Source organism: Lampris incognitus, chromosome 14, assembly GCF_029633865.1.
Source record: "Lampris incognitus isolate fLamInc1 chromosome 14, fLamInc1.hap2, whole genome shotgun sequence".
Classification (NCBI taxonomy): Eukaryota; Metazoa; Chordata; class Actinopteri; order Lampriformes; family Lampridae; genus Lampris; species Lampris incognitus.
In genome coordinates, this window is record NC_079224.1 from 39,795,873 (window position 1) to 39,817,388 (window position 21,516).

Sequence of the window (21,516 nt, forward strand, 5' to 3'; positions counted from 1 at the left end):
AAATGATAAAGTGCATTAAATCATAATCATCTTATTTTTTTTCTGAACAAGGTTTTTTTTGCATTATTTAATTTACCACGTCTGGGAAAAAAATTTGTCTCACTGATGATGTTGAAAATGTTTGGAAACTTTTTTATGATTGGTTCTCACATACTGTGGATAATGCTCCCGTTCGAAGGTTTAGACTGAAGGGACGAGATGACGCTTGGTTTTCCCCTGACCTGACTAAGTCACCCCATAGAAATTTGGCTTGGGTGATGGCTCATAAAACAGGGGCTGGGGCTGATTGGCTCCATTTTAGGCAACTATGTCTGGTATCATTTCACTTCATGTACCAGACGAGCCAAGTCTGAATTTCATCTGTCTACAATGACTGACAGTTTGAATAATCCCAGGATATTCTGGAAAGCTATCAAACCTATTTCAGCCACTGATATTCGCAATGAACTGCTTTTTTCATTGTTAAGGACACCACACGCATTTCTGAAGCTCTGGTATGCTGGGATGTTTCACCTGCCCTACATGTCTTAATCTGGAGCCATACTTTTTAAAACTTGAGATTATTATACTGTTAAACCCTTTTCAAGCATTTTAAACCTTACTCTTACTTAAAATGTCATCCCAAAAAATGTGGAAATCTGCCTATGTTCTCCCTCTGTTAAAAAAAGGGGGGGGCTACATCACTTAACAATTATAGGCTTATCTCCAACTTAACCATCTTATTGAAGATCCTTGGGGGATTGGTAAATGATCACCTGAAGGAGTTCCTGAGTGCTAATAATATCCTTTCATTGTACCAGTATGGCTTCAGGAAACAACACAATACCATCACAGCATCCTTAAAGGTTGTTAACAAGATAATTTAGTCACTAGATCACAGTAAAACCTGTGCCGCTCTTTTTATCGATCTTTCAGAGGCCTTTGATACAGCTGACCACCTTATCCTGAAGCAACGGCTGCTCAATATTGAGTTGTCTGAGCAGGCTTCTGTGTTAAATTTGAAGGCACTTCCTCCAATGTACTACATGTTGTGTCAGGGGTCCCCCTGGGTTCTGTTTTGAGCCCACTGTTGTTTACTATCTATGTTAACAACTTGGATCAAAATGTTCCTAATGCACAGTTTCATTTTTATGCCAACAAGACTGTCATTTACTGCTGTGTTGTGAGTCACGGTTGCTTGTGGGTCACGATTGCTTGATCTGAAACTTGTGTTGAATGCTCTTAAACTAAATTGATGTTGTTGTCTAATGCCAGGGAGACATTAGCTTCTCTTCCTAAAGTTGTAACTGTGCAGGCACTCAGATTGAATTGATGTAACAGTATAAGTATCTAGGTATTTTAACTGATGATCATTTAACTTTTAAACTTCACATTGAAAACTCAAGTAAAGCAAATGAAGCTCAAGCTAGGTTTTTATTTTAGAAACAAATCCTGATTTACTATGCTGCCATGAAAAAAATGGTTGAGGCTACATTCTCTCCCTTGCTTGGCTATGGTGATCTGTTGAACATGCATGCCTCTACCCAGCGCTTGCATTGGCTGGATACTGTGTGTAACACAGCGCTCTGAGGTTTGTCAGAGATTCCAAAGCTCTCACTCATCATTGCACCCTATATGCCAGAGTTCAATGGCTTTCATTGGCCTTGCACAGACTCACTCACTGGTACATATTTATTAGTCCACCCTTGGTCTGCTCCCTAACCCACTATAGGAGGCCCTGGTACAGCTACAAGATCAGGAAGCTATAGATATAAAGGACAGCCTGACAAGGTTCTGCACATCCAATCTGACCTTTGTCTCAACCTTTGTGGGTATATCTCACTCAAACGTAGTAATTATTGTTTGCACTCAAATGACACCCTCTTACTGTCTGTCCATCTCTAAGGTTCGCACTGAATTTGGAAAACAGGCCTTTATGTTCTCTGCCCCTGCAGCCTGTAACCACTTGCAGACAGATTTGCAGGTACATGAGCTGATCCCGATTAGGGCATTTAAAAAACATAGTGAAGGGTTTGGAGGTAAGTTCAGTTGGAATTTGTAATTACTTCCTTTGCTAGATCTGTTTCCTTTTGTCTGTCTTTTAAGGCATATGATTCGGTGAGTTGCTACGGTATGTTTTGTTTTAGGTGATTTTCATGTTTGCTTGTATGTTGTTTGAAACACTGTATCGCATTTATCTTGGCCAGGGCTCCCTCGAAAATGGGATCTTGTAATCTTGTGGGGACATGGCGGCGCAAATTCACGTTTGCAGTGGACTCACCCAGTACCATCCATGCAGTGTCTGCCTATGTTTTCGTATGATGGCTGGGAGAGCCTGGTCTACTGCATCCGGTCGGCCCAGCCCTGCCTGGACCTGTGCCCGAAGAGGAAACACTAAGGGTGGTCTCACAGGATGCGGAAGCAGGGCAGGCTAAACTAACTGCTAGCCCATGGAGACTGGCTGTTCCGGATAATACCAAAGGCGGTCTGACGGCGGCCTGACGGCGGCCTGGTCTAGCATTGACTGTGTTTTTGGTGTCGTTGTGTGGAGTGTGGGGAGGTGTGTCGAAGGTGTCTGGCTGGGAGAGCTAGCGTTGGATCAGCTGGGGGAGCCTGTTCTGCTGCGTCCGGTCAGCCGAGGGACCACGGCCCTAGCTGGAGCTGCGCCCGAGGAGGAAACACAGAGAGCGGTCTGACAGGACGTGGAAGCGGGGCAGGCTAAGCTAACTGCCAGCCCATGCAGACCGGCTGTTCCGACAGCCATCCTGGCGTTTGTTCTCTCGGACAGTGATTTTTTTGTTTTTTTGTTGTAGTTTGATATATGTGTGGTTGTAGTTTTTAAATATGTGTTTTTGTCTTTGTGTTGCACTGCTGTGGGCTGGGGGAAACAAGATTTCGTCCAAATGTCAAAGTATTCCTGATTCCTGGGACTCACTTGGTTAAATAAAGGTTTAATAGATAAAAAAATAATCTGCTTTTACGACATATTCATAAAGGAATTGCACATGGAAGATATATCATACTGACACATGGACAGTCACATGAAGATTAAAACACACAGCCACTCAAGCACACACACTATCACACATTTATAGGTAAATGCAAAATACAGAAAACACACACATTCATGCACACCCACAAACACACACACACACACACACACACACACACACACACACACAGAAAGTCTTTGACCGCATCATACCAAACAGAGACTGAACAGATTTGGATGAAAGTCATTTTCACCTTGTCAAGCAACAAATAGATGAAGCCCTTGTCACAAGATCGTTTACAAAGACCTTCCTTCCGCCCCCCCTCTTTAATTAGCAGTCATCTGTTCCCTGTTAAATAATCACTCTGCCACACCACATGATCTTTCAATCGGAAACTGGTGTTATCTTAAACCCCCAACAATCCGTCTTGCTGTCCTTCCTGTTTAATGTGCCTTTTCCCTTGGCACCAACCTCAATCACTGCCCCCGTCTACAGTTTATCCATTTAGAGGAAATCCAAGCACTAAATCAAAATAATTTTACCACCACTAACTTTATGTTTTGCCAGCACCAAGGCTTGAGCTAGCCACCAAATTGGCCATAAAAATAATCAGTGCAGCTCAAATTGTGCAAGCTGTGTCTCGCTTGCCCCTCTTGTGTCCGTTCTGCATCGTTTCCATTGGTTGAAAACCCATCCATCTGAGTACCCCCCCCCTTTTCTCCCCAATTGTATCCGGCCAATTACCCCCACTCTTCCGGCCGTCCCGGTCGCTGCTCCACCTCCCTCTGCCGATCCGGGGGAGGGCTGGTGACTACCACATGCTTCCTCTGATACACGTGGAGTCACCAGCCTCTTCTTTTCACCTGACACTGAGGAGTTTCACCAGGGGGACGCAGCGCGTGGGAGGATCACGCTATTCCCTCTCAGTCCCCCCCCCCGCCCGAAAAGGCGCCCCGCCCGACCAGAGGAGGCGCTAGTGCAACGAACAGGACTCATACCCACATCTGGCTTCCCACCTGCAGACACTGCCTATGCTATACCTGGCCAATCCACTCTGTGCAGAACTTTACTCCACTGACTTCCGGTTCCTACTGCAGCGGTCATACCAGTTTCCTGTTTGTTGGCGCGCGCGGTTGACAACGGCATGTTTTTCGCGACGCCTGCAAGATTTAGCATGGATAAATGTCAACGAGTCATGCACACAACTGTCGACAAACTTTCCCCTGGCTGCACCGACCAGCAAACGGGTGAAAAGTTCAGGTCGTACGTATCAAGTTACGTCCACAATTCCGTCCGTCCGCTCGTCCTCATAACTGTGGCCGTAACGTGATACGCGCAACAGGTGCAGGTGAGCGTTTGTCGACAACTGCGTGCATGTCGTCGGCGGTTAATCACGGCGACACACAAACAGGAAACTGCAGTAGAAACCGGAAGTCAGCGGACTTACAGTTACGCGCGCCCCGCCAACGCGGGGATTTGAACCAGCGACCCCGGTGTGTTGGTGGCCGACGGAATAGCCCGCCACTCCACCCGGACGCCCCCCTCCATGTGAGCATCTTCGCTCTAAATTTGCTCGGCAATTCTGACGACACCGCTCCGTGTCGTGCGAGCACCGGTCCGCCACCATCGTCTTGTTCTCATTAGCAGGCGGGGCGCTCTCATTGGCTCCGCGTGAGCGCGAGCACGGCCTCGGAGTGGCTCTCCCCGGCGATTCCGCGTTCTCCCCGGCACCGCGCGCTGCCACCGGAGAACGTCAAAGCGTGTCTGATGTGGCCTCGTGTGCCCTTCACGTGGCGTCTGATCGCGGCGGGGAATTGGATCCGGGTCTCTGCCGTGCCGCGGAGGAGCTTTGCCGATCAAGAGACGACGGCGGCATTAGCTATTTAACAGGATTGGCAACCCGCTAAACAGAATGAAACTTTAATCTCCAGCCCCCTCGGGTCATGAATGATTTTAATTGCAGCGTGTCAGAAGTGCGGCCGGGGCCGTTTGTAGCATAAACCAGCGCTAGCGACCAAGCTGTGGAACCAAGACGCCTGAGTGTGGGGTTACGCTTACCCTTAAGCTAGGAGACACGTGTAGACGTTGCTCTTGTTTACCGCGGTGGCTGATCCAATTAAGGGGAATAGGTGTACGATGATTAATAGATGGCATGGTGAATACCGTAGCGAATTCGGGGGACAACGCAACCACGGGAAGTGCCGCGGCCGGGACGCGAACCCGTGTCGCCCGCACCGCAGGAGGCATCGCTAACCGCTCGACTAAAGGGTTAGACCCGCCAGCCAGCGGCCAGCGTGTCTACTTATCCATGCACGTTACAATACTTGGAAAACAACACGGGAATTCTTTTGTCTGCTGTGCAAAGAACAAAATCCACAGTCTTCCTAAATCCCCATGGACAGCCTTTAACTATTGCAAACGTAAGACGACATACAGCGCGGCCCATTACAGTATTCCGAACGAGACAGCAAGAACCAGAGCATGCGCATATATTTGGATCGTTACACGGTCTTGCGTTCAGACGGCAGCCTACCTGTAGACCATGTCGCTGTTCGGCCCGGCAGACCCCTGGGCCAAATGGCCATGAACACAGAGAAGCACCTCCAACGCCGCGGTGTGCTCCCGGGGCTCTGCTGACTCCTGCACCTCTTGGAGGGCAGCTGGCTGCGGGGTTCAATCTGGGCCAAGCCCCCTGCCTCTGGCGGCCAGAGCTGGGGGCAGCGGCCCTGGACCGCTGCCCCCCTCTCTGTCTGGGTATGGGGATGTCACCGCGCGCTGCCTTTAGATGCGTGTTCGGATTTAGCACCGACTTTCTGCGTACCCTTCCAATGCCGTTTCTGTGTTAGCACGTCTCTTTTGTAACCCTATCTTTAAATACATTTCGGCACACTGTGAGCAGAATGTGGCCTAGAAACATTTCCTGCTATATATGGACCCGGTGCTGGAATGCCGCCTTCGTGCGGGACTATAGAGGATATTCCCTCTTTGTTTGTTGCGAGTTCTCCTCGCACCTATCCCTTTGAGGGACACCGAGGGAGGATATCTTATCAAACTAATGGATTTTATTTTGTGTACAAAGCTGGATGGCTAAATATACACAGGCACACATCCAGACGCGCGCGCGCACACACAGATGCGCGCACGCGCGCACACGCACGGTCTCAAAGGAGACAGCAGAGACGGTATCATCTCTGCATGCCATACCTGTGATGTCAACTGTATTCTTAGATGACTGACAAATTGGATGACAAATGTGGCTTTTGTTTGAGCCTCTCTGTGAGCTCTTGGCAGCTCTGGGGAAACAAGCTCGCTTGTCTGTGCGCTGAGCAAAGCCAGCGGATATTTCTGACTACAAATACACAAGAGCAGCAGCTGAGTCGCAGAGCAAACCCCGCGTTGGTCGCTCCTTCCCGGTGACATTTACCGCCCGCGGGACGGACGGGGAGGCCTGCAGAGATGAAGGGGGCCTTTGAGCAGGCGGTTGGGAGATTCTCACGTTGAGGAAAGCGCCGGTTTGGGGTCCTCGGTGTGATGATGGTAAATGTCGAACAGCAAAATGCCGCATCACCTCGTGGTGTGTAATTATATTTCGAGTCTTATTATTCCAGTTAATGAGCGCCTCCCTGATAAAGGACCCTGATAATTCAAATATAGAGAAGACGTTGCTCCAGTATTCGAGTTGCACTGGACACAAATGAATTCAGGTTGTTTTTTGAAAATGATAAATATCCATCTTAAAACCTGAAGAAATTAATTTGGTGGGTATGCAAGTTGCGTCTCATCCTAATTGCGCCACAGCACCGTGAGAGTGTGCTTACTGCCATCTGGTGGTAGAAATAACGCACTGCATAATCAAACATTTATAGAATTATACAATGGGTACATCTCCATACTATTATGCTGTGCTCCATGTTGCCCCCATTAAGTCTTGATTCAGCGAGACAAGGCCTCGACAAGGTGTTGAAAGGTTTCCGCCGGGATGCTCCAGTTTTTCCAAGTGCTTTTTTTCCCCCTGCCCCATATTGTCTCACAGATGTTAACTGCATAGACGGCTGATGGGTGATAATGTAAGCTACGTTAAACTGGCTTTGGTCATTTTTGACTTCTGTGGCATTTGAGGGTCCGTGTATATCGTGGCAGATCAAATCCTTTGTGAAGTCAGCCTGCTGGGGTGGGGGTGGGGGATCAATTTGCAGATCGCTACGCTTCTGAGATGAAGGGACGTCACGGTTGGAAATGATGTTCTGATATCCTGCGGCGTTTATGCGTTGCTCCGCTTTATCGAGGGACACACTGTACGCCGTCAAAACACACAACACATCACCAACAACAACTCTGCAGTCCTTGGAAAATTCGAGCTTGCATGCCTGTCACCTATATTAATAGTCTATTCTACTTTTTCTTTTCTTGCACATTCTCCCAAACATCCATCCATTATCCATCCATCCATCCATCCATCCATCCATTATCCAAACCGCTTATCCTGCTCTCAGGGTCGCAGGGGATGCTGCAGCCTATCCCAGCAGTCACTGGGCGGCAGGCGAGGAGACACCCTGGACAGGCCGCCAGGCCATCACAGGGCCGGCCGGCCGGCCGACACTAGGGACGATGTAGTACGGCCGATTCACCTGACCTACATGTCTTTGGACTGTGGGAGGAAACCCACGCAGACACGGGGAGAACATGCAAACTCCACACAGAGGACGACCCCCAATGTTGGACTACCCCGGGGCTCGAACCCAGGACCTTCTTGCTATGAGGCGACCCTGCTAACCACTGCACAATGAATGTGTCAGTCAACTCAAACCAGTCTTTCCCACTTCTGTCCACACTCACCGGGGGGGAAATCAGCAGGTGAAAACAACGGATGATCGCTTTCACCTGGACTGGCATTGTCAGTTTGTCTCAAAGGAAGACAGTCCCTCCCCCCCTCCCCCCCGTTTTGCACGCCTTCACATAGTGCACGCATGCGTCGTCAACGGTACATGCCTGCCCTCTTGTGGCTAAAGAATTAAACCATCCAGAGAACGTGTATTTTATTTGAAACCATTTTATTTCATGTGTGCACAGTTTGCCTCCTGACATTTCGGGTTAAATCAGTAAACGTTTGCTTTTCTCCCCCATGCCATCCAAGCAAAGAGGGGGGTTTTCACACACGGCCATATAAATGTGCAGTTCTGTGCACAGACAAAAACCCTCACACACATGTGCACACCACGGGGCCATGCACGTGCATGCAGAAACACTCTTATGAATAGGCATGCACAGATCTCAGAAAATTAATATATGCTGTAAAAGAAAAAAAACAATAAGATGCTGGATGCATGTGGGGGCGCCGCTGAGAGTCCTGCTGTGCCTGGCTGTTTGGCGTCCTCCCACTCAGCGCAGTGTAAAAGGCAGACGCAGAGCACTTGGGTCTATTTCAGTCCCTGGATCGGAGGCCTTTTCTGCACTGTTTTCACCAAGACCGGAGTGACTCATCCACACTCCTCTACACAGTCTTAATCCTATAGGCGGCGAGGAGGAACAGCCTTGAAGAACAATCAGACCCTTGATGTACGAGGCCGCAGCGGTCAGCTTCTCTCACATCATGACTCAAAGGAAGTTGCTGAAAATGAGGTCCGGTGTAAATGTACGACAATAAACCGTTGGACGGGCGGTGAAAAGACGTGTTTTAGATAGAGGCTATAGTGAAATCGTCCAAACTGTGTATTCTAGTGTACATCCTTACATGCATTTTTTACATTTGTGCATCCATCGGAAGGTAAACATGTAGCATGTGGACTTCTATTGAGCCTCAAATGCACGTTTCCAAGTTGGCCAAACGACAGACTTGCACTGTCCGGTCTCCTGCAGGAGCGAAGAGGAATCCATCAGTTCAGTTTCTCAGGCCTCATTTCGTGCTCTAAGATCAATGGGGTCATGACTAATGAGGAACGGCAATCAGATGATCATCAAGTTCAACTGTGCCGCTCGAGATGGCAGTCCGCAGTCATCCCGGTTGGCACCAGGCGGGACTCGCAGACGCGTAATGGAAAACGAGTCCCACGAGCAGCTTCTTGCAGACACCTGGAATTTTGGCAGTGCTGATGACCACGACCGCAGCATCTCCAACGGCTAATTGTTACTTCCATTGTGAGGGAGGAGAAAGCTTTGTGAGCAAGAGTCAAGTAAATGTGGTTAGACTCAAATGCAGTGGTGTGGACTCGAGCCACATGATGTGGACCTGAGTCAGACTCAAGTCACAAATTCGATGCCTTTAGACTTGCCTTGACAAAACCGAAAGACTTGCAACTTGACTTTGATTTTAACACCAATAACTCATGACCTCACTTGGACTTGAGCCTTTTGACTTAAAAGACCCGGGTTTCCTCCGGGTGCTCCGGTTTCCTCCCACAGTCCAAAGACATGCAGGTCAGGTGAATCGGCAATACTAAATTGTCCGTGTGTGTGTGTGTGTGTGTGTGTGTGTGTGTGTGTGTGTGTGTGTGTGTGTGTGTGTGTGTGTGTGTGTGTGTGTGTGTGTCGGTCCTGTGATGGCCTGGCGGCCTGTCCAGGGTGTCTCCCCCGCCTGCCGCCCAATGACTGCTGGCATAGGCTGCAGCGTCCCCCGTGACCCAGAGAGCAGGATGAGCAGTTAGGATAATAGATGGATGAAATTTTGAAATGACGTTAAATCCAATGAAGAGTGCATAATGACTTGTTTAAGACTTGAAACTCCACTTTTTGGACTTGACTTGAGACTTGTAAATCTTGACTTAGGAGTTGTAAATCTTGACTTAGGACTTGTAAATCTTGACTTGGGACTTGCAAATCTTGACCTGGGGCTTATAAATCTTGACTTGGGGCTTGTAAAGCCTGACTTGGGACTTGTAAATCTTGCCCTGGGGCTTGTAAATCCTGACTTGGGACTTGTAAATCTTGACTTGGGGCTTGTAAATCTTGACTTGGGACTTGCAAATCTTGACCTGGGGCTTGTAAATCCTGACTTGGGACTTGTAAATCTTGACTTGGGGCTTGCAAATCTTGACTTGGGGCTTGCAAATCTTGACTTGGGGCTTGCAAATCTTGACTTGGGGCTTGACTTGGCACCTGCCTGTTTTGACTCGACACTTGACTTGAGACTCGAGTGCCAAGACTTGACACTTACTTGTGACTTGGGAAAAAAAACAACGACTCGGTCCCACCTGTGCTCAAACGTACTCAACTATTTCACGTCAGTGACACAATATCTGTCGCATGGGCGCACTGTTTTCTGCCCTGGAGTCAACAAAACAAAACTTGCATCCTTTCCCACCATAGGGACACATCCTCTTTCCACTGCGAACACATACACTCTCATTGCAAAACCCCGATTGTGCTTTGCATGCAAGAAATCGCCTGGTAAAATGCTTACTTCCACATTTACTCAGCACTATCCTTGCTCCTGGGCTCCCATAGAAGCGTACGAGCGTGCACAAGTGCTCGTTTGTGCGTCCGCGTTTGCGCGTCGAGCAACACAACAGCCACACCGATCTGGGTTCAGCGGTTAGTGCAATGACAACAGGAGCTTAGCAACTCCTGACGAATCTTCAGGTTATTTATAAAGGGGGTAGTTAGGGCACTGGGTTCCTACAATGGTTGGAGGCTGTGTTTTTGAGCAAAGGCCAAACATAACCGGCAGAAATAACTTGATCCCTCCAACTTGATCCCTAACCAGCTATTTTCTGGGGCTGTCTGTCCAAACAGCCTGCCGTGACAACGAAGTTAGTGTCATATGATCTCGCCCAGTTCTCAGCCGAAATCAAATTACACAGGGAGCCACGGCGTTCACCACAACCACACAAATGACATCTATTCCTTTTTTCTTTTTTTTTTTGTCCTCCCATCCTCTTTCTCGCTCCTCCTTTCCTTCCACAACGCGCCGTTCCCTGTTGTCTTCGAAGCGTGCGAGCTTTGGCTCGGCATGAAAAGCACAAGACGGTTCTCGCTTCTCGAGGGCCGTAATGGACACGGGCATAATGGGCTGTGTCCCGTGTCATGATTTCCACGGGGGGGTGGGGGTGGGGGAGGCAAGGCCGTCTCCCTCCCGGTGTTCACTGTCTATCCCCGCTCAGGGAAGAGGAACCGTCTGTCTTATCTGTCGCAACCCTTCACGGATCCGAGTAGCAGTTACAGCGGAGACAGGAAGTGCCTCTCTCCTTCGCCCTTCCTTTTCGCCATACACCAAAACTCACGAGCGAACTAACGCAAATACCAAAGCAGTGAAATTGTAGGTTGCAGGTTGTAGGCATAAAACGAGAGAGGTCTCAAGCCCAGAATCATAAATGGCTAGAAGGCTGAATGCCCAAATTCTTTTGGAAAGCTGTCTCGGGTATACTGTTCCACCCCAGGCGGCTTGTGTAGTTGAAAAAAACAAAACACGACAGAAGTGTTTCTATGATACTCTAAGTCGTACGTGTTATTACATGTCCAGCGAATTCCAGTCCCACGTACATAAAGCCGTCACAGACATAATGTAATAATACTGTATCTGGGCTGCACGGTTGAAAAGAGCAAGGCCAAGCCACCACTACTTAGCATGTACCTTTTCACCCCAAAAACGATCAAGACTGCAGAAGGGTGACATATTTCCAAGAATTTGCGTTGAGCAACAGCAAACCACGGCCAGCATCATCCTGGCCGTGGTCGAAACACTGTCCTCTGCGGAGCCGAGCCTTTAAATTAAAGCTCTGCTGGAAGTGTAAACGGTTTGTGTTCATGGTGGGAGCTGTTTGCCTCATGGCGAGCAATGCCTGGAGGTCAAAGTTCACCCACCTATCTCTCTCCGTGTCGCCGGCCGCCTGCTTGGCCTCTTAACAACGGCAGTGCATTAATGGACGATTTTCTTGGACATAGTCAAGAGGCCACGATGCTACGTGCTACATGTATAGCTTGGCCCAGTCAGGAGACAGACATGCAAAGCGTGTCATCTCTGATCCGCCCAAACGTGACCGTTACTGGGTTCACCCAGGAAGCGCTACCATGCTGATGCACATGCCAGGTCATATGACTGGAGCCCTCCAGGCGTGGCAGCAAGGTCAGATTTACGGCCTGGTAAAAATTCCTGTCATGCTAGAGAGAGAGAGAGAGAGAGAGAGAGAGAGAGAGAGAGAGAGAGAGAGAGAGAGAGAGAGAGAGAGAGAGAGAGGCGGAGATCCACACTCTTTAACGTTCATCTTGTTCTCCTCCCAGTCCTGCAAATGTGGGACCCACGGCGATGCTGCACACATTAGGCAGATTAATTAATTAATTGATTAATTGTCCAAGTGGGCAACAAGTCCCAAAATGCTTAAATAATGCGGCTATAACCACAAAACAAGCGTTCATCCCGGTAATATATGAAGTTTATAGACCCCAGCCAGAAAGGGCACCGAAGGTAACCTTTGACCCTTTTGCTGTTTTACTATTTCTGAGCACTTTGAAGAGTTCTTCTTACGTGTGGACACAGCACTGGATACTCCGTACTCTGAGCTTCAGCGTGGGTCATAACGCTCAAAGCGACTGACTATCTCGGCAATTTTACCCTCAAATCCTGTGTTTATAGTCTGTTCATGGTGTTTTACAGCCATGTGTTGTGGTCTTTCATTTTATCGGCTGTCATTGGAAATAATAATTGATGGAAGGGATTTGTTTGTCGACTTTGTGTAGGCCCCGTAACCGCTTTGGGGTTTCTCATGAGAGCGCAGTCTGATCTACTCCACACTGTTTTATTCTCACAGCATCGGTTAAATCAGTATGACGTGGACATGGTAAGTTCATGCATCTGAAATGCATTCAAGCTGGCTACTTGGTGACTCAAGAAATGATCAGTTCATTGCTGAAAACACTGCGTATAGTCAACAAACATGAAAATGCCATCAATACAGACACTGGTATCTCCCAATGCCTCGAACCAAGACAAACAAAACTGAATTGAATTACATATTCCTGCCATCTTGGCTTTCCATTCAGTCTTGCTCCTGCCAGCTGAATGAATGACTGGGTTGCATGTTGATCATGCTCCTCATAATAATGAGGTCTTCTGACAAAATAAGATGTCTATCTTGCTGTTATTAGGTCTTTATCTCATCAATACGAGAGATTTTGTTTCGTGTGTTTCACATGTTAGAGGTGGATGTGACTGTATGTATTTTCGATGGCTGAAAGCTGCCCATTTTCCTCTCTTTTCGATCCTTTTCTGCAAAAAGAATATATGGCACATGCTGAGACAACCGTTACACTCATGACGGCAAAAATGGATGCCCATGTTTACATGCTACATGCATGTTGCATGTAAAAATGCATGTTGTGTGCATGTAAAAATGTTCATTGTATGCATGTTTACATGCACACAACATGCAACATGCATGCAGCAGCTAAACATGCATGTTGCGTGCAAATAAAACGCACGTCGTATACATGTTCACATGCACGCAACATGCACGTTTACTTGCTACCTGCATGTTGCATGTAAATGTTGCATGTAAACATGCGTGTATCCCTGAATTATATCACAAATGCTACATTATAACGGATCACCTCAAACTAAAAGTTGTTTACCTTTGTTTAATCAAACGACCAAGTCATAAACGTTATGTTTTTGGAAATCTTCAATATACACGACCATGGTTTGTTAACCGACGTGCAGTTTACTAAAGCAGCATTGAGCATATGATGATGATGATGATGATGATGATGATGTGAGCGACATCTATAATCTCAGTGTTATCTCGTCTGTCAAAATACAGGGCATCTAAGAAAAAATGTTATTTCCTAATATGGTGAAGTGAATGCCATCCTGTGTAACCTGACCTGGGAGACGGTGCTTTCTCTGTACTGTAATGTAGTTATTCGTTTCCTAATTGTCATGCAGATGAGGCCTGTTGTATACACCAGCTGCACCGGGTGACTTTAGCCCCATAGACACGCCTGGAAATTGTACTTCAAATTTTCTCTAAATTAAAAATCACGGTAATCCGGGGTAATCACAAAAAGGGAGAAATTGATTTCACATCTGAAAAGACTTGGGTTAACAACTCGGGTGTCATTCCGTGTACGCATTAAATGTTACCAAAACTGTTGTTTTACCGCTTGAAAAATGTTGCACAGGCTACACGGTTGCTCTCAGAATGACGGCGGAAAATGCGTCAAGTGCTCTCGTTACTGTTCATCTGGATTATTGGAAGTTAATTTTATCTGATCTTCCAGCTACAGCGAGCATAAATAGCTGCAGCACGGATTCAAACAGGAACTAGAATGAGTGTACTTAACACACAAATTGCAAAATCTTTGCGTCAGCTGTAAAACTGGTTTCTGAACTGATTAACGTGCCGTCTATGGATTATATAAATGTTTCAATATAGGTTTCTGATAGTCCACTCGGATCCACTGATGCGGTCTTAACTGCCCCTCAGTTTGCAACATCCCGGCACCAAGAAAGCGAAGCTGCTTTTCATTCTTGCACAAACGACCCCAGACTCTGAAACAGCCTCCCAACAGACCTTAGAATACACAATGCAGTAAAACCTTCTCGACAAACTCCTAAAACCCACCTTTGCAGACAAACTTTTTATTGGCCACTTCCAACTTTTGTTTACAGCTCGTACTGTGTCTTATCCTCTTTTTTTTTTCTTTTTAACTTCTGTTGCGCTTCATCATTTTTATTCCCTCTTCTTTTATGCAAGTTGCACCTTTGCTTATGGTTTTTATTGAGATTTATCTCTTCTTCATGGTTTTTCAATCTTGGTTGCACTTCAACCCTTCGCTTGTATGCAATGTGCCGTCTACAAGTTGTTTGTTTTTCCATTAACTGGAAGTGCCCATCAATTCCCAGTAAACATTAGGAGTTTGGTCATGTGACCCGGGCTCGATGTGGTTCAGGGACACTTGAGGCCCATTGGCCCATCTGAGGAACGGCTCACAAATGCCGGTCTGTGTATGGCTGCAGGACACAGAAAGCCCTCTCTGTCCTCCGGTCCACAACCGAGAAAGCGTGTGGCGGGAAGAAGGAAACGGCTCACCCAGAGCTCAAACACGCGCTCTGGAAACCCTGCCCGCTACCCAAACAAGTGGAGTGAGGGGTTTTCAGTGGTCGGTGCCATGGAAGGTTACACCTAAGACACACCAAGTGTCATGGACTGACTGATATCAACAACACAAGCTAGTTCACTGATCCCTGATGATTTTTTGGGAACTACTTATAAGCCATTTTGCTTTATCTAGAGCAAGTCGGTCAGGAAAAGGAATGGACTCTTGCTCAAGGGCACTTAAAAAAAACAAAACAAACAAAAAACACATGGCTCTTATTGGGATCAAATCCCAAAGACAGATCTCTTGATGGACAACAGCAGCGCTGCAGTGCGCTGGAAATAAAAGCAAATAAAAGAATAATACAGCTCTAAATTGAGGCACTAAAAGGAAAATAGACATCAGTTTGCATTAACATCACTGAAACAAGCACACCACGTGTTACATAAAATGCTTTTTATGTATTAAAAGTCTTTTAAACCAGACAGGTAAATGATAGAGGGTTTGCCCAAGGAGAAAATTACAATTAAGTCAAAATGTCACATTTTAGGAAAAAAACAACAACAACAACAAAAACAACAAAGACATGGCTTGCCGTTCAACGAACCAAAGAGTCTAACTGGTTTTGTTTAATCCGTTGCTCTTGACGCAGACCTGTACTGCTAGAACAGAGAAGGCCCAATTCCGACTCGAAGCGTAGGTCTGTTACAAGCTCAACTTCCTAACATGGAGTACAAAAAGAATAATTATTTCAAGGGTTCTTTCACCGAGACACCAAGTGAAAATAGAGGGTTTCATGAAAGCTGCGAAAGAATAAAGAAAAGAAAGTTCAATGATTGCCATTAAGACGCACTGCAGAGGAAGTAGGGCTCACAAGTTGGCACAGTTATAGGAATTTTTCTCAGAAAGGCACTTGACACGGGCTCTTTTGTCGTTTCCCATGCAGCGACAGCAATGCACTACGGTCCTTGTTTGTGCACTCTGAGGAGGGACACTGCCGGCTAAGTGCAAGTTTTGTAACAAATCCACTTTCACCGGACCACAATACGAAAAAAAAAAAGGAAAAAAGATTCAACTCCACAGCTTGTAATAATACAGTATCTTTGTAGGTGCATTTGAACTCTTTGCACCATCATCTTTTAGAATACGCAGGCTGCTATTTGAATCTAGAAACCACTGCAAGGCTTTAATGCGAATAGGAGATGCGTTTCATGAGCTGGGGGGGGGGGGGAAATCTTTTGATTTCAGCCAAACTATGATAACCTCCTTTAAAAGTGACCATCCCTAAAATCTGCCTGCCAGAAGAGCTGGAGAAACACCCCCCCCCCCCCCAAGACAAATGGACCCGCCCCGGAGGAGTACACCAGCACAACTTAAGAGTAATGAAAAACATCACACACTTCTATGATGAGGAAAGCCAGAAGTGTCTCTCTTAGGTTTCACAATAAGACATTCCCATTGAGGCACATTTCCAGAGAAGTGTCATTATCACCAAAGCTTTAAAAGGAAATCTGAAACATTCAAGTACTTTGTCATGTAAACACTATTCAGGCTATGTACACATCATCCGATCGTTGTCGCGGTTGTCAATTTGTTTTTGTGTGCAATAAGACAGCGAGGGTGTGAGGGGGGGGGGAAATACTCGCGGTGACGTCAGACAGCGGAATCACGGGGGTTATCAACAAGTTATGAAACAACGGTGGAAACATCTTAACCAAACGGGGTTTGCGCTCTCCCTCTCCCCCCCCCCCCTCCCCTCCATCCCTCTCCCTCAGAGGAGGACACATGAACAACACTGATCGCCGCCACTGGGAACAGTGGAGTAGTTCATCTGTCGGACGATCTCTGCAAACAGTTCATCGACTGAACCTTTGTTTTTGGCAGAAGTTTCCATGAACGGGCAGCTCCACTCCTGGGCCAGCGCCTTGCCTTCCCCGGAAGAGACCTCCCGCTCCCCTTCCAAGTCCACCTTGTTCCCGACCAGAATCATGGGCACGCGCTCGTATCGCTTGACCCGGATGATCTGGTCCCTCATCGGCTTGATGTCTTGGAAGCTCTGCTGGTTGACCAGGCTGTAGACCAGAATGAACCCCTGCCCGTTTTTGATGTACAGGTCTCGCATGGAGGCGAACTGCTCCGTCCCCGCGGTGTCCAGGATCTCCAGCACGGACGGGGACGAGTCCACTTCGATCTCCTTCCTGTAGAAATCCTCTATCGTCGGGTCGTATTTCTCGATGAAGGAGCCGGTCACGAACTGGACAGTCAACGCGGATTTGCCGACTCCACCCGATCCCAAAACGACCACTTTGTACTCCCTCATGGCTGTTGGCCAAGCAGGCACCTCCTTTCCACGAATCTCCCCTCTCTCTCTCTCTCTCTCTCTCCCCCTCTCTCTCTCTCGCTCTCTCGCTCTCCCACCCGCTGGCCGCCTGATGTTTTCAAACCCAGCAGCAGACTGGGACAGCACCCTTCACACTCGGATAAAAGTCACAATCCCTCGCCGGCAGAGGTTCGGACGGTGGCGTTTCATGCCCGGGGAGGCTGAATCCGAGGAGACCGGTCGCTCGTGGACATTAGCGGCGGGTATCCGCGCACATTTTTGCTTGCGCGTATTGTGCAACGGCGCTGAAAAAGCGTGATCGCTTCTCCCTTCTTGCTCGGCGTTTCCTGCCCACATTCTCCAGCGCAAGGCAACTGGCGTCATGAGTCCGGGCTCAGTTCCGTTTTCTTAAAGGCGCAGGCTTCTTGTTCTTCTTCGCCTTCTTTTCTTCTTCCTCCCCGTGCCTTTTTTTTCTTCTTCTTCTTCTCTTCTTGTTGATTTTGTGGCGGTTGGCGAGCCGCCTATGCTTCTTCTTCTTTCTCTTTTTATTTTACGGCCGTTCGTCAAACACGTTTAGGGCGGGCTACCGCCGCCAAGTGGATATGGGATGAATTAGAGAAACACGCTATATCGTTGCAGTCTTTAAAGGGATAATGTAATGTAATTGTAAATACGTGCATGGGTTGGAAGCTGGTAATGTTTAGAGTCCATAAGAGAGAAGTTTCAAGCGTGTTCGACCATTAATGAGAAAGTTGCGAGACGTTTTTTCGCTGACGCTAGGGGGCGGCCATGCTCTGCCGCGTGCCGTTTTCAGGGCTCAATGCTGAGAAACCGCCGGTGACGCTGGTCACAGAAAGGGGCAAAACTGGGTTCGAATTACGGGGGAGCTAAGGGGAGCTCCCCTGAAATCCTACTTTGAGAAATTTAGGGGGAGCCCTGGAACATCATCCATTTTTGTGTCACAGGTTGTAGATTTTTATTTTTATGTACATTAAAGCTCCTGAAATTAATAATAATAACAATAGCAAAAAATATGCCAATGTTGTGTTTATTAGCTCATTATATTCCAATTTGTCTCCACTATGATAAACATAACGCAGTGTCTTTACCTGCTGTGACCCGCCCCTGCTCTGCCTCTGATTAGCTAACCTTAACCCTAACCCCGCCCTAACTCCAACCAACGGAGGCAACGAGTGGCCGATCTGGCCAATCCTAGCGCTTGAATGCTACGCAGGGCGTGTCTTGCCTAGAAGCGCCGTGGGATTCATAATAACGCGTAAGCGGATCAGGGAATTACTTGCTTGAGCTGTGCGTTTGTGAGGACCAGCCCTATTCCTATTTACTATTGACGTTTTTTGTTATGATTGTTGTAATGTTAAGTAATAAATCAAGCTGAAAAGCAAATCTTGTCTTTGTGTATTTAATAACGTCTTGTCTGCTCAATGGCTGTCACGTTCTGACCGCGGAACGTTCTGCGCATGACCGTAACCCGCTACAATTAAGATTACCAATACTGTCACCTACTGGCCCGGTTGGCACATATCATTACATCCGCCTTTACTGAAGTTAATGCAAAAAAATAATACGAATAAGAATACAAGGTAGGTATAAAATCTAGAGACGGTTAAGCTATAACCAAACTTAGTCATCTGAACATTACACCAGATTTTTAACACTTTCCTTTTCAGGTAAAATAACAAATGGGTAAATCACATTAAGCTATTGCCACACCTAGTCATTTAAACATTAAACAAACACTTTTCTTTTCAGTACAGGTATACTGTATAATAACAAACAGGTAAGTCACATTATTTCCTTTTCAGGTATCCCAACTCAATGCAACTTTCTGATAAGTTTTCAAATGACTCCACACTCCGATGTCTTGTAGGATATCTCTAACCAAACTCACAATCTATTGTGTGTGTGTGTTTTTTCTTGTTTCCTAGCAGTGAACCTTAACCCTCTACAATAAACAAGATATACCAATACTGTCACCTACTGGCCCGGTGGGCACATACCATTACAATTGTCGTGATTCTGTTGCCTAACTGGGATGAAACTGGTCTATTCTTTTTTTCCTCCACAGTGGCAACTCCCTCACACTCATGGACGACGTTTAGTGGGGATGTTTAGTAGGACGTGCTCGCAACTACTCACGCACAGCACAAGTGTGCCGTGGGGCTGGAGGGTTTCGTGCTTGTTTTTCATCTTGAAAACTGTAGATCAGAGAAGCAGATATTTAAAAAGTTAGCCAGCTTTTTCCAAACAAAAAAGGCAAAGACAGACGAGCATGCAATGTTAGATATACAATCCCATACTTTATTTGTCTGTGTGTGTGTGGGGGGGGTAGATTGGGTGAAGGGATAGGAGGGTGGATTATTATTGCTGTGTTATTGTTCTATATACTTGCAGTGCATTTCTTTTTTCTTATGTAAATTAGATTGTATATTGAATCTATATGTGACTATATATGTGTATATAGTGTAATTTTACTATGCTGTATATTTTATATTTTCGCGCGCCATGGGAATAGTTTGTAGGTTAAAACCATGCCTTAAATTGTAGTGGGCACATGATTCATAAGATAAGCTAGCAGGCTATAAACTGTGGCTAGGCTATGAGCTGGCTATGAACACTGCTTTTGTAGATTTCGTGATTTGTATTTAACACACAGGGCTCCAAACTCTCACGCATTGGGCGTGAGACACATGCGATTGAGCACTATCACACATATTTCACACCGTCAAAATTCTTGTAAAAACATTTTAAATACAGAGCAACAATAAATGAATTAAAACACCTTATGTGTCACTCAGCACCAGCGGTAGTAGCATCGATGATCTATGGAGAGTCAATAGGCACACAAGTATTGAGATGTGACGAAATAGCGGCGATATCAATGCGCTACATGCACTAGGCTATGTGACGTAGTTCCGCCTCGAAATAGTACTGCTTGTACGTTTCCGCTTTTTGTTTACATCGCGCTGGCACCGCGCTAGCTAACTAGCGTGACAGTTTGCTCATCATCATGAGTCTACCCAGAAAGAAGTTCAAGACTGAACATTTTCAAAAACAACAAAATAAATACTCTGAGCATTGCCACGTTGTTCGGCTAGCTCCAAGTTTAACGGCACTAAGTTTCCATGGCTTTGCAATCCATCCTGACCTGAGAAGAGAGTGGCTGGTAAGCATACGCCGGGATCATTTCCCCATCACCTCTCACACTAAGGTCTGCAGCAGACACTTCTGCACTGATCAGCTCATAGAGCCGACAGCCCTTGATGGTCGAAGAAGGCTTGTCAAAGGTGCTGAACCGACGCTCTTTGAATGGAGTGGCTATACTGCTGAGACACCATGGCGCAGTGCGTGGGAGAGAGCAAAACGGCCCGTTGATCCAGTCCCTCCTGAGGAGCAACTCGATAGCACAAGGGATCAGGACTACTGCTCTGTCCCTGAACCGTCTGCACTGGACATGTCCTTGTCATCTGTAGAAGACAAAGAAGTTGAAGACCTGAGAAAGGAGTTGCAGGAGGTGCGTGTCCTGCGAGAGTTTGGGAACAGCAGTTTGCAGGCTCCGACGCCGACATCCGATTCTACACCAGGTAACTTGAGGTCCAAGTTGTATATAACTGTTAGTCTACCGTTAGCTAACTGCTGGACATCAACCATTAACATTGGACATAAATGAAATTATAAAAATCCTGTCGTCATTGTAGCCTAATGTTTGTTTACTTTTGTCATTGGGAACCCTGTGCTCCATCCACGAGTTATGCTGGGGGACCGCTGACAGTGTTTCTATATACACTGCTCAAAAAAATAAAGGGAACACCTAAAAACACAATATAGACCTCGATGAATGAAATATTTCAGCTGAAAATCTTTATTTATTAGACAGAGGAACGTGTTTAGAGCAAAATAACCTAAGAATGATCAATGGAAATCAAAATCATTAGCCCATTAAGGTCTGGATTCAGAATCATACTCAAAATCAAAGTGGAAAATGAGAACATAGGCTGATCCAACTTCTGTGGAAATTCTTCAAGACGATTCAAAATGAGGCTCAGTAGTGTGTGTGGCCTCCACGTGCCTGTATGCACTCCCTACAACGTCTGGGCATGCTCCTGATGAGACGACGGATGGTCTCCTGAGGGATCTCCTCCCAGACCTGGATCAGGGCATCGGTCAACTCCTGGACAG

General features: G+C 46.8%; 1 protein-coding gene across 1 annotated transcript; it reads right to left on the bottom strand.

Moving 5' to 3' along the window:
- Positions 1-15,322: 15,322 nt before the first annotated feature.
- LOC130123419 (ras-related protein Rap-2b) lies at positions 15,323-18,661 on the bottom strand. The gene has a single exon (XM_056292570.1). The coding sequence runs from the start codon at positions 17,317-17,319 to the stop codon at positions 16,771-16,773; it is 549 nt and encodes a 182-aa protein (XP_056148545.1). The 5' UTR covers positions 17,320-18,661; the 3' UTR covers positions 15,323-16,770.
- Positions 18,662-21,516: the final 2,855 nt, after the last annotated feature.

Excerpts from the sequence above, each read along its gene's own strand:
- LOC130123419 (XM_056292570.1), bottom strand. The coding sequence starts at position 17,319 with ATGAGGGAGTACAAAGTGGTCGTTTTGGGATCGGGTGGAGTCGGCAAA.